This window comes from Apostichopus japonicus, chromosome 21, assembly GCF_037975245.1.
Source record: "Apostichopus japonicus isolate 1M-3 chromosome 21, ASM3797524v1, whole genome shotgun sequence".
NCBI classification, from domain to species: Eukaryota; Metazoa; Echinodermata; class Holothuroidea; order Aspidochirotida; family Stichopodidae; genus Apostichopus; species Apostichopus japonicus.
Genome location: NC_092581.1, coordinates 6628457 through 6640915, shown reverse-complemented (window position 1 = coordinate 6640915; position 12459 = coordinate 6628457). Strand labels below are relative to the sequence as shown.

The following is a 12459-nucleotide window of genomic DNA, read 5'->3' as shown; positions in this document are numbered from 1 at the left end:
AAATGGTAGACGACATGTAACCATTATTGGACAATGCAGAGAAAGGCAGCTACAGTGCCGATGTTTAATTGAAAGGTCCATACAATGGCTGAATTTTATAGGCCCTGGGTTAAATCTTGTTTCGCTGTCTGTTTGACGCTAATGTTAATGTAATCACTTATTTAATCATGTAATGTGGTCATTGAGTAATATTTTCTTATTTTAAGTACATTTTGTTGCTATATGTGTTGTTTCCATGCATCTCACAGGAGGAAGTGGATGCTGGAGCCATCATTGTTCAAAAGGCTGTCCCTGTTCTCCCTGAAGATTCTGAGGAGTCTCTTACAACAAGAATACGACAGATGGAGTGGATAGCTTATCCAGAAGCTCTACAATTGGTGGCCTCTGGAAAAGTGAGGTATGGAAACGATGGGAAAGTGGAATGGCAGAGCTAGCAAGAATGGAATAAGAAAAGTGGTGAGAGCAGTGACATGAACAAACCAACATTCATGAAAAATCCTCTGCACAAAGGAATATGATAACAAAGTTTGACCATTCTTTAATTTATGCCAAAAAAGAAAAAAAGGAAGCACTTGTGATTTGGTTTGGTGGAATGTTTCCAATGCTCATTGGTGTTATTAGGAAGCAAGAAGCTGATAAGTTATGCCAATATAATTTGTACAAGTTCAACTATGTATGTTAACAATAAATATCATCCTATCTCTGACTTTTGTGAAGCAGTAGTAATTGCTCCTTCCATCAGCCAGATTTTTATCTTTGAATATAACAGAACAATAGATAAAGTGGTAGCACTCTGGGTAAGCGTTGCTATTGCTTTTTTTAGGGCTGAACATTCCATCTTGACTTTAAAAGTTCCTTAGAGTGAAGTCAGAGGGTCCTATGATTTTAAGGTTATGACTGCTCAGAGAGGAATGCTTCTTCAGCTTAATTTGAGAATGCTTTAGGAAGGTAGAACGTGCAATGTGTCAGCTATGATAATTGAAATGGATATTGTTGTGGGAACCTGGATAGGTATGTTAACATTGGTGAGGCTTATAAGAGATTCTCAAGAGGCTACATGTAATTTAAGTTGGGGGGAGGGGGGTTTAAGCATTTATTTACCGCTTGGTTACATGTACAGCGGGGGGGTTAAGCATTTATTTACTGCTTGGTTACATGTACAGGGGGGTAAGCACTTATTTACTGCTTGGTTACATGTACAGTGGGGGTTAAGCATTTATTTACTGTTTGGTTACATGTACAGCGGTGGGTGGGGGTTAAGCATTTATTTACCGCTTGGTTATATGTACAGTGGGGGGGTTAAGCATTTATTTACTGCTTGGTTACATGTACAGGGGTGTAAGCACATATTTACTGCTTGGTTACAGGTACAGTGGGGGTTAAGCATTTATTTACTGTTTGGTTACATGTACAGCGGTGGGTGGGGGTTAAGCATTTATTTACTGTTTGGTTACATGTACAGCGGTGGGGGTTAAGCATTGATTTACTTATTGGTTACATGTACAGGGGGGTAGGCACTTATTTACTGCTTGGTTACAGGTACAGTGGGGGTTAAGCATTGATTTACTGGTGGATAGCCCATAGTAAGAGGAAGATACCTATTGTTTTTGGTGCCCTCAAAGGTCAGTTAGATGCCAAAAACCAATATATTAAAAACAGCAATAACTCCCATTGACAGGGTCCGACATGGTTGATATTTTGGGAGTAGTTGTGAATGGGGTAAGGGATCATTTCCAAACATAACGGTAATGTGATCGAAGGTCAACAAAGGTCAATAAATGATAAAAAACTAGTATTTTTGCGATAACTTGAGAACGAAATGTCCGTTAGGGTTGGGAGTTGCTTCAATGTAATCCAATTGTCGACCTGCATCTGGGTGACCCTTGACTTCAATTTGACCTCTGGTGACCTTTACATGTTTTGGGGGATTTTTACAGTTTTGATGCTATTTTCAGCTCCGCTACGTAAACGATGCCTCCATTTGAGTGGAAATTTTGCCAATACAATAACCCATTTTGCTAAATTTTCTGCTTAAAATTGTCTTAAAACTAGTTGTTTACCTTCATGTATTCTTGTTTTACGCTAACAACTTTTCAAATGCTCGAAATTGGAAGTCAAATACAGTACAATTGTTCACTATCCGTGTATAAACAGTGCCTTTTGCAGCTTTGATTTTCATGGTGTACCAACAATGACGTCAATCTCTGTTTTCAGACATTCCAGAGGTTCATGTCATGTGACTACCCAAAATGTCCATTTTCGTGGTCGTTTTTTGATGGGTTGTAGTAGGTTTTCGAAGATTATTTTTTACACATGTTGATTATGGGTATATAAACTCCCAAATTAATGGAAAACAAAAACAAAAAAAATTGTCTCCATAGTTGGTGTTTAAAGGAGGAAACCCAACCATCATCGTTAAACTATGTAGCATTAATCATGAACAGTATCCTCAGAGGCATGAGAAAAACACACTTGTTTGGATTGGAGCAATTACACATATATAACAATTAGTGTTCAACCGATTAACCTAATCGGAATCGGTACGAATATTGCATAATCGGAACATAATCGGAATCGGTAAAAATTACGTGGAATACCAGTTATTTCATACCGATTATTCAAAAACATATGGAAGGTGAAAATATCATTATTCAAAAACATATGGAAGTTGAAAATATCAGCTTATGTATTAGGTTTGTTCTTTTACTACGAAATATTAAAATAAGACACCCTCTATATACGTCTTTCACAGTGTATACTTTCATCAATTTACGCTGCCGGGGTCGCCGATTTTGCTTCCCTCGTGGTTAGTGACTTCAAATTTCTTGGCACAGTAGGCATAGCAGCAATACCAATTTCGCGAATTAACGAATGTGCTTGACAGGGTCGGAAATAAGCGGGAGCGATGTGCTAAAAAGCCCTCCTAAAGCACAATTACGAGTGTGAAAAAGAAATATAAGAAAATCGCCCTCGTTATATCAGGTGTCTGTGTAAAATTAATTGTGACATGCGTTTGCTTTAGCTAGGAATTGCAGTTGCAGCGCGAATCGCGCAAACAGTTTTCACATTCCGCATCAAATTTGAAGCAGTGCGGTAGGGTCGCGCACAATCCCCGGGAAGTTACCGTGGAAAATTACGGCGTGCACGAAGCAATTTCAGTATCAGCGAAAATAACCTAAAATCCTCACAAATCTCCGACCACATGGTAGTCTTACTTCACACTAAGTCAACTGCATGGAAATCTAACCTTGCCATCTGTTAATTCGCTCTAGTTGTGTCGCAAATAAAAAATAAAAATATCCACGGAAACTGCAATCTTCGACCACATGTTAGCCTAACAACCACACTAAGTCAATGAGAAATGTAGCCTAACCATCGGTTTGCAAAAAAAAAAAATGCGTAGCAAACTTTCAATTTGCTGGAAATCGGCATTTGTTTGGAAGGTACTGTAAGTGATATATCTTACAGAGGGAATGTTATATTGGAGTAGTTTCTAGTTGTTATTATTTCTTTACATCAATCTGGTATTACATTTTAGAGTAATTTTAAACAAGTTACGATGGTACAATTTGCTTTTCAGTTTGATTGGCCTAAGCTTACATTTTCTAATTAAACCTTCTCCGAGTTAAATAGGTAACGAATAGGTATGTTTAACTTGAAGTTCGTAACATTTCTATTTGTTCATAAACAGTATAATACTGAAAATAAGTAGAAAATAATGTCGGAATGAAGGCAACATGTAATTAAAATTTACACTTTGGTAAAGATTGAAGATGGATGGTTTGTCTGAGATACTTTTTGAGATGGATATTTTGAGTAACTATTCTTAGCCCATTTCAAGCCATTAGCAGGTGACATTCACGTCGAGGTGGTTAGGCCATTCGCTTAGCACAGTACTGACTAGGTAGGATGTCATATTTCCGTATTTTGGAAATTTAAAAAAAAAAACACTTTTTTTTTCTTTCCGAGAAACTCCAGAGGTAATTTGGTACATACATACATTAGAGCCTTGTATAACAACGAAGCAAAAGGAAACAGGGGAAAATCACAACAATTATTGTTTCTGTCAAACTTTATTGCCGATTTCGTATATACGGGATATTTTCTCATTTTCAAATAATCGGAATCGGAATCGGTACGATTATGGAAAAAATAATCGGTAATCGGTATTTTCTGTTATGCATAATCGGTTGAACACTAATAACAATTATACTTTACAAATGCTTGAAGATTAGCTAATACTGACAATTGTAATCTTCAGCGACTATGCAGAGGCCCCTGTCGTTTGGGTTCTAACAGTGCCATAGAAAACTGGGTATATATATATATATATATATATATATATATATATATATATATATATATATACATATATAAATATCATAAAATAAAACATACATCAAATTGTCTTCAGTTCAAGAAGAATCAAACGTATGAGTACAGTATTTTCAATTTTGCAGGCTTTTGCTGATGCTAAAAACTTTAACTCAGTTCAGTAGACTTGATTAAAACACCTAAACGAAACTTTCTGTTAGATTGTGTAAAGTAGACAAATGAACGGTGGGCATCATTTCGTTGCCATTATGTGCCAGTTATGAGTAGTAAAAGTAAAAGCAATATGTTAGCTCATAGATATCCTCAGTTGGATGGAGATCTTTTAACATATCAGGTTGTTTATTGTTAGAATTGGGACACTGAAAGTCCAAATCATCGAACACTTCAATACAACAAGAAGTACACATTGAAGTCACTGAAGGGAACAATGTGATGTCAACACTGTCATCATAAACTTATGAACATGTTACATCTCTATATGTTTTAATTAAAGGAAGTGACAAGAAAACTTTGTGCCCTTAGCATCAATACCTTGTCATTACAATAATATGAGGAACAGAATGGTCTGAAAAAGTAAAATGGGTCAAAGTGAAAGAGCAGGTCGGGGAATTGTAGTCTCTTTACAATGTCAACTCTGACTTAGACATGGCTTATTTACCCACAATTGAAAATGTTGAGTACAAACCTATACTTGACTTCCAATGTTAAAACCAATCCAGTCACGCTTATCAAACTACAAGGGTAGTAGTATCGGACCTTATACACTTGGATCATCGTGTTCAGTTAACATCATGGTACTTTCCACATGATTCATTACAACTTTGCTATTATAATATTCATACCCAGGGGTGGATGCAGGATTTTTGACAGGGGGGGGTCTGACTGGTCCAGCCGCGCCTGATCGAAAGACTATCTAAACGGAGCGCCACCATCAGTTGGCGCGGAGCGTACCAGAAAATTTTTGGCTTTACAAACCCCCCCAGATGGCCGGAAACGGCACTTCCCGAGTATTCTAAGCTGCATGTACCTAGCCTGAAAATATGGATCTCATGTCTGCAATTTCTCAATTGATGAGAAAAAAACAATCTATGAAATATGGTAATACATATCAGATGAGTTGAGATGATACAAAAATCATAATGCCTTTAGCCACCAATCCCCCTCCCGTTCCGTCACCACTGTTTGATGCAGGGCCGGATCCAGGATTCTGGAAGGGTGAGGGGTTTGGCCTCCAGTGATCCTAGGGTCTATAGGGAGTGGGTTTCCCTCTATCCATTGTGAAATTCTTGGATATTTAAGTACAACAGGGAACCCCCTTCAATTTAGCCATTCAAAGCACCTACAAAAACTCACTCGAAATGTATCTGCATCAGTACGAGTTAGCTAGTTTTATTGATGATCTATTCATGGTAGATTGGAGAGAACAAACGCCGTGGATGTTTCTCAATGAACTTTCGGACCACTTCGTCAGTGTCGATAGGAGTGTTATAATACGTGTTCATGAGAACAAGAGCTGTTAGACGTTCCTTGCCCATTGTTGATCGGAGAACAGTTTTATGCCTTCTCACCGCAGAAAACGATTTCTCATGAAGAATTCGTCGGCGCATCCTATGCAGCCTACCGCTCTGCCACCTCACCGCCCAAAACAATTCGAACACCACCTCAATTTTGAAACTTTTAGGTCTGAAAATTGAGATTTTTAGGCATTTTTTGCACGTGTAGCACGCGTGCACACTAAAGTTTATTTGACGGAAAAGATACACCTGGCTGACTTGTAAGGATAACCGCCTTGTGACGTCCTACATGTTTAAAATTGGCGTTTAATTTAATTATTTTATCTCTCTCTCTTTTTTTTTATCTTTTTTTTTATTTCTGCCAAGAGCAGGGGGGGTCCGGACCCCTGGACCCCCCCCTGGATCCGCACCTGATACCATACTTGATTTAAGGGACATTTTTGGCTGTCCCAAGCTAGCAAATGCTTAAGAAGTATTATTTTGATGGCTGAGTTTAGATTTTGTGGTTCTTTAGGATAATGTTGCAGACTTCAATGTACACAGAACCAAGCAATTTTTGTTATGTTATTTATGTTAAGTCTTTTGAAAATTGTGACTTGTAAATAAAGGAGTACCTTTAATTATGTTTAGTTTTGGTATTTCCTTTAAGATATTTTTACCTGTAGGTACAAATGTGGGCCTTCCTGAGCCTCAAACAACGTTTTACTTATATTATTAACTCAGAGAAGAGTTCATCATGAAGTTATGTAGTTGTAATTAAATAATTATTGACTACTGCTCTGCCCATAATTTTTGAGGTGCCGTATCCACCTTGTCTGCATTTATAATAAGTTTTTTTTGGTTTTGACCAGTAACCTTGGAATGAAGTCAATTCTGCATGTTACAGTTTTCTGCTGTATGTTGTAATCTGTATTATAAATCGACATTGTGGTAAGACATTTGTGGGTCACTATAATTGAGAAAGTGATTTTGATATTGTTGATTTGATTTGATTTGATTTTATTCGGCAAGATATCATTCTTCATCTACATACAAACAAAAATTGCACATAAAGAAAAACATTTAAAATACAAGATGGGAATATACTTAAATGCATCAAAAAGAAAATAACATGCCAAGGATAACCCTTTAAGCTAAAAGCTTATTTCCAAAGGGGTCCTTATAACCATAAAAATACAAAAGATAAGAAATAAACTATTAAAACATCTAAAACATGCATACAAACACTGTAAAAAAGAAAGATATTTACAAGCTAGACATTCATATGATTTAAAAGGTAGGCTTTGGCATCTTTTTTAAAATTATATTTCAGCAGGATGGATTTTATGTTTTCAGGTAGCCTGTTCCAGTTTTTAATTCATTGTAATAAAAAGACCCAGCACTGTGCATTTTAATTTTGGGAAGTTCAAAATTAAAAATACTACCTCTTGTGTTATGGCTATGAACACTATTTACTCTAATAAAACTCTCCCTCATATAAACTGGAGAGGTACCATGGAAAACATTAAAAACATGATTAAGACGAAGCTGTTCAGCCCTAGTGTTGATGTTCAAAATACCAAGAGTTTTAAAGTCAGCATGGTTAATGTGATAATAAAAATCTTTACCCAGAATGAATCTGATAACTTTGTTCTGGGCACATTGTAATCTACGAGCGTGGTACTTAGATATACCTCCATACCAAGATGAGATGGAATAATCGAACAGACAAAGAACAAGGGCTGTACAGATGGTCTTTTTCACATTTTGATTAAAATAATTAGCTTGCCTGTAGAGGAATTTGAGTCGAGAATTTGCTTTACTAATAATGCCAAGAACAATTTGTTCACCATCAAGGTATTGGTTTAACTCCAGACCGGTAAACAACAGAATGTTTGGCCTTAATCAGTTGACCATCACAAACAATTGTGAAGTCAAGATACTGACCAAGTTTACATTTCGTCCCAAACAAAATGATGGTTCGATCATATACTTGTATTAGCTTGATACACTTAATGGGAGATAAAACAAACTTATATAAATTAATAGGAGACAAACCAAACTTATACAAATTCAAGCCACCTCTCTTTCTTACCTAAAGAGGTATCGTGTTTGAAGTTTTCCTTTTGCAGACCTTAGCTTATTTCAAGGAAAAGGTAATTACCCTACAATCTCTTAGCACATTCATTTTCAAAAAAACATGTTAACATAAAATTACAAAACAAATAACAATAATGCTGTTACTCATCACCATTAGCATTTAGTGGCTGAAGCTGAAATTTTTTTTTACACCACAGTGACTTTAACTGCTATTTATGTTAGACTACTACACCATAAAAATTTCCTAAAACAGGCCCCTTTGTATATGCACATCAAAGCATCACTATGTAACATTTGGATGATACATAATGTTTCCGATGTTCCTCAACTGCCCCTACATATTCTACCCAAACTACGGCCTGCAAGTATCTTTTTTGTAGATGTGACTCATGTGAGTCCACCCTGCTGGGGCTTCACCCCTGGGTCCCATCAGGGGTCCTAAGGCAGAACCCGGGACCCCACCCCATAAAGGCTTTGCTCCAAGGCACTCCTTTAGTTTTATCCATGTTCAGTTGTTTTTGTCCCCCAAAACCCCCGCCCCCCACTTTTCAATTGGGATTGACTCCCCGGGTTTAGATAACAAGATTTTGCTGGATATCTCAACTATTTTAAGATCTCCAGATCCTCTGACATATCTCAATAGTATATAGCGTCTCAAAAAGGACAAATTTTAAATATTTAGATACTGCATCTCATGTGAATGTCATAATGTTAACATATTTAGATATTCAAATCTCATAAGTTTCTTGACCTTGTATCTGAATATTGTGCAATACGTTAAATACTTAGATTTGCATCTCAATATATAGCCCTAGAAATAATGTCATCATTAAAATTCTGTCATCAGTGTATCTATAAATCTGGACAGACTAGGCCAATAAGGAGATGTGCAGAAAACATATCAACCATGGAGGTCATGTGACATGATCCCCTGTAGCATTCAATTCTATTTAGTATCACTCGACAACAATATAAGTCATCTCATAGCTACCACATCGCTTGTGAAGTTAAGCAAACAATATAATATAGCTAAATGGTACCTTTTTCCCAATGTATACCGCAATTTACAATTCAAAAATTGTTATATTGAGTATTTTCTTTCGAACAATCAAACTGGAACGCACATAGTTTTTCATAACTGTGCACAATGTATAGACATGAGAAGCAGATGAGAGAATTAATTATTCCTTAGCAAGTCTCCTTGCCATATGGTAGTGGTATGTATAGACATGAGAAGCAGATGAGAGAATTAATTATTCCTTAGCAAGTCTCCTTGCCATATGGTAGTGGTGACCATGGAAAGCAATCTATAAGATTCTGACAGTAGATGTTCGAATAGTAGCCTGCAGGGTCTATGTATTCTGACACAGAGACAGTAAATCTCAACATCATTATCATCCAAACCTATGCAACTATTCTCAAGTTTACCATAGAGGCCTGTTGTAGTGGCATTCTCTGGTCTATCAAACATGAACTGACAAATAACATGTTGGGAGCACCTGGGAGCAAGTCACATGATACGTTTTCCTACTTTTGAGCAAGACTCCCAGAACATGTAATTCGATGAGTTCTTCATAGTTGGAGTCTATGTAAGAACATATATCAGTCACTTGACCAATTGATGCCTACCCCCACCCCTATACAAAATTAAACAGGATGTTATAGCCAAGGCTTAATAGCTAAGACTTAATATTTTACATATAATTTACATCGCATTATGTACATCAAAACGATTACTCCATTGTAATTTTGATGTCAAACTATCCATAATTCCATTAACATCTAACATCCGTTTAAGCTTATTTAGTCGCCCTAACCACCTCCTCCCCAACCATGCTCCATCAAATACCGGTGCACAAGGCATCCCTTCAAGTGTTGTTTGCGTTCTGCTGTTTTCTTTACACGTAATCCATTCCCAAAATACAAGCCAACTACAGATGTGAAGTTCTACTAAGGAACACTTGGAAACTAAGACGGAAATTAATATTCTTTACGATTTCATCTTGATTGAATAGTCCACGCAGGGCTTATTGGTTTCGACCACTTCTGATATGCAGACTTTCATATCCCTTCTTGTATTTATCCTCTGAGAAGATTTCGCATTCCTCTTCGCAGACGAATATTGGTACTTGCATACAAGAATGGGTTTACCATCGAGTTTAACCACATGAAAATGTTAGCAATCTCGATTATAGTAAAGTTGACTTCAAAACTAAAAGCTTCAAGGATGGTGACAATAAACCAAGGGAAAAAACATATCTTGTAAACAGATACCAAAATGAATAATTTGTGGATAGCTTTCCGACTTTTCTTCAAATGCTTGATACAATCGTTTTTGCCAAATTTTAGTTTTCGCGGACCGATGTGTTTCGTCGATTCCAAAAAGCCTTCATCCTTGTTGGCAAAAGTGTCCTCTTTTCTTGAAACAAGTTCAGCCTTGTTTTCCGATTTACTTGACCTATCTCCCATCATTTCCTGCTGTTGCAGTGAGGTTTCGACCGGATTGCTCGTGGCTTCGTCGGTATTGTAAGCTGCAAGTTCCTTTGAGCGTCGGTAAAGATGTACAACAATAGCGATATTTAAGCCGATCAAAGTAGAACTAAGAACAACAGGCTCTATAACCGTTCCGTACCTCAAAATAAAGTGCTCGAAAAATTTTGGATGCAAGACACCGCATGCGTTATGGGCTTCATGTTTATGGGCTTCATTAGGTTGTAGCAATAGAAAGAGAAAGTATCCGATGATAACCAGTAAACTGAAAACCCAACTACCCGTCAAAAATTTGAATGCTGTTTGATAAGTTTGGTGTGTTACGTAAGAAAAAGGATCGCGGACCAGTTTGTATCGGTCGTAAGTTATTATAATAATGGAGTGGAAAGAACAAAGCAGTCCAAATAATGTTAACAGCTGCCACCAAACACAGAATTCATCCCATTGTGGAAATAAAGTATGAATCGGGAGCACCTTATCGATGAGATAAATAGGCATGACAAATACTCCGACAATCAAATCGGAAACCGATAAATTTAGAATGTATAAATTAGATGGCTTCTCTCTTATCCTTACGTCGTTTATGAAAGCACCAATGACCAGTGAGTTACCAGTTACAGTAATCAGCGTAGCGATGAACAAAATGAAGAAGAGAAACATTGGTAATATCATGAAACCGTCGGTTCCATCTTCTAAAACCCAGTTATGATTCGTCGTGGTGTCATTTGTAAAATTGTGGTAACTAAAATCGTTGGAAGAAAATTCTGACATTTTGAATGTAACTGGGCCAAAGTCTTGGCATGTATAATCCAGCAAATAACTAGATGAAAGCCACCAGAATGTCAGCTTAAAACTCGTAACCTAAACTGTAGATCAGAAAGTCGCCATCGATCGATTCGCTCACAAGTACAGTAAAACGAGCGCGTATTTACAACTTTCATTTTTATGTTCAATAATAACCATCGAAGATAACTTCCGCTATTAAACTTCCTGTTCAATCTTCGTTCACATCGGAGACGGGGATCGATAATAACTTCAATCTCGTTTAACAGAAAGCTTTTAAAGCATTTTAATTAGACGATATTCTGAAAATCACCGTGCGTTAATAATACCACGCTTTATTGTATTCCAATGTCCTCGAAAATCACTGCTGTTGTTTACAATGCGCGGGAGTTGTAGTAGTAAATGTGTTAAGTGGTTTTAAAGGGTGGCGGTTCAAGTTGGGAGTATGACGTTAAACGCTCAGACTGCTGTTTTAGTTTAAAAGTTAAAAAAAAAAATACGAATGAACAATTGCGTCAAAAAATGGTCAGCTAAATGAACTATCATTAATTGATATGGATTGACATTTGTTAATCTTGTGCGTGCCAAGCTTAAAAATATGCCGCCGTTTGATACACGCATTACCTCCAAATCGCGACCTTTTCTGACTACAGTTCCGAACTATAATCGCGAGGTTTTTCAGTTTATTTCGCAAATGACGAGAGTACTTTAAAGACGGGGTGCGGCCTCATTGAATCTGTCAAAGATGGCACGTCTCCTGACTAATGGTTTCTTCAATTAATCTCATAAAGAGCGACGTATGAAGAAGAAAACAGCTCAATTGCTCTTTCCAGTAGATATAAGTAAACAAATTATTTTGAATAATATTAAATTGGAATCAGCCCGCATACACTGTATGTAAAACTACTCTTTGGAAAAGTTACGATTCTTAGTCATTACATACAGTAATGACCGATATTGCAATATATCATATTGTGATAGGGAAACAAGCCTAATCGAGCTGTGCAATGTACAGCTTCTGCAGGTTGGCGGGAGTATAAAGCAGAATAGAACAGGGAAAACTGAGGTGCAAAGTAGAGAAGTATTCTCGTCCAGAATGGAAGCGAAAAAACTCAACTAAAACCAGCAAGAAGAAGGGAAAGCTGCCCAGCTCTGGCAAAACCACTCTCCCAGGAATATCGAGCCAAGAAAAAGAAAAAAATCTCCGCGGTGGTTGGGTTTCCCCCCGGATGTAACTTTAAGGCCTACTACCGGAGTT

The 12459-nt window shown here is 37.1% G+C and overlaps 2 protein-coding genes across 4 annotated transcripts in view; one reads left to right on the top strand and one right to left on the bottom strand.

Annotated features, from left to right (window-relative positions):
* The window catches only part of LOC139962595 (trifunctional purine biosynthetic protein adenosine-3-like), a 46254-nt gene extending 41890 nt beyond the window's left edge, over positions 1 to 4364 (top strand). For all 3 annotated transcript variants that reach the window (XM_071962721.1, XM_071962722.1, XM_071962720.1), the window contains exon 17: positions 249 to 4364. In XM_071962721.1, the coding sequence (XP_071818822.1) occupies positions 249 to 434 (186 nt within the window). In that variant the 3' untranslated portion in view covers positions 435 to 4364. The remainder of the gene's footprint in view (positions 1 to 248) is intronic.
* A 2835-nt stretch (positions 4365 to 7199) lies between these two features.
* Positions 7200 to 11428, bottom strand: LOC139962596 (histamine H4 receptor-like). The gene has a single exon (XM_071962723.1). The coding sequence runs from the start codon at positions 11187 to 11189 to the stop codon at positions 10008 to 10010; it is 1182 nt and encodes a 393-aa protein (XP_071818824.1). The 5' UTR covers positions 11190 to 11428; the 3' UTR covers positions 7200 to 10007.
* Between the last annotated feature and the right edge of the window lie 1031 nt (positions 11429 to 12459).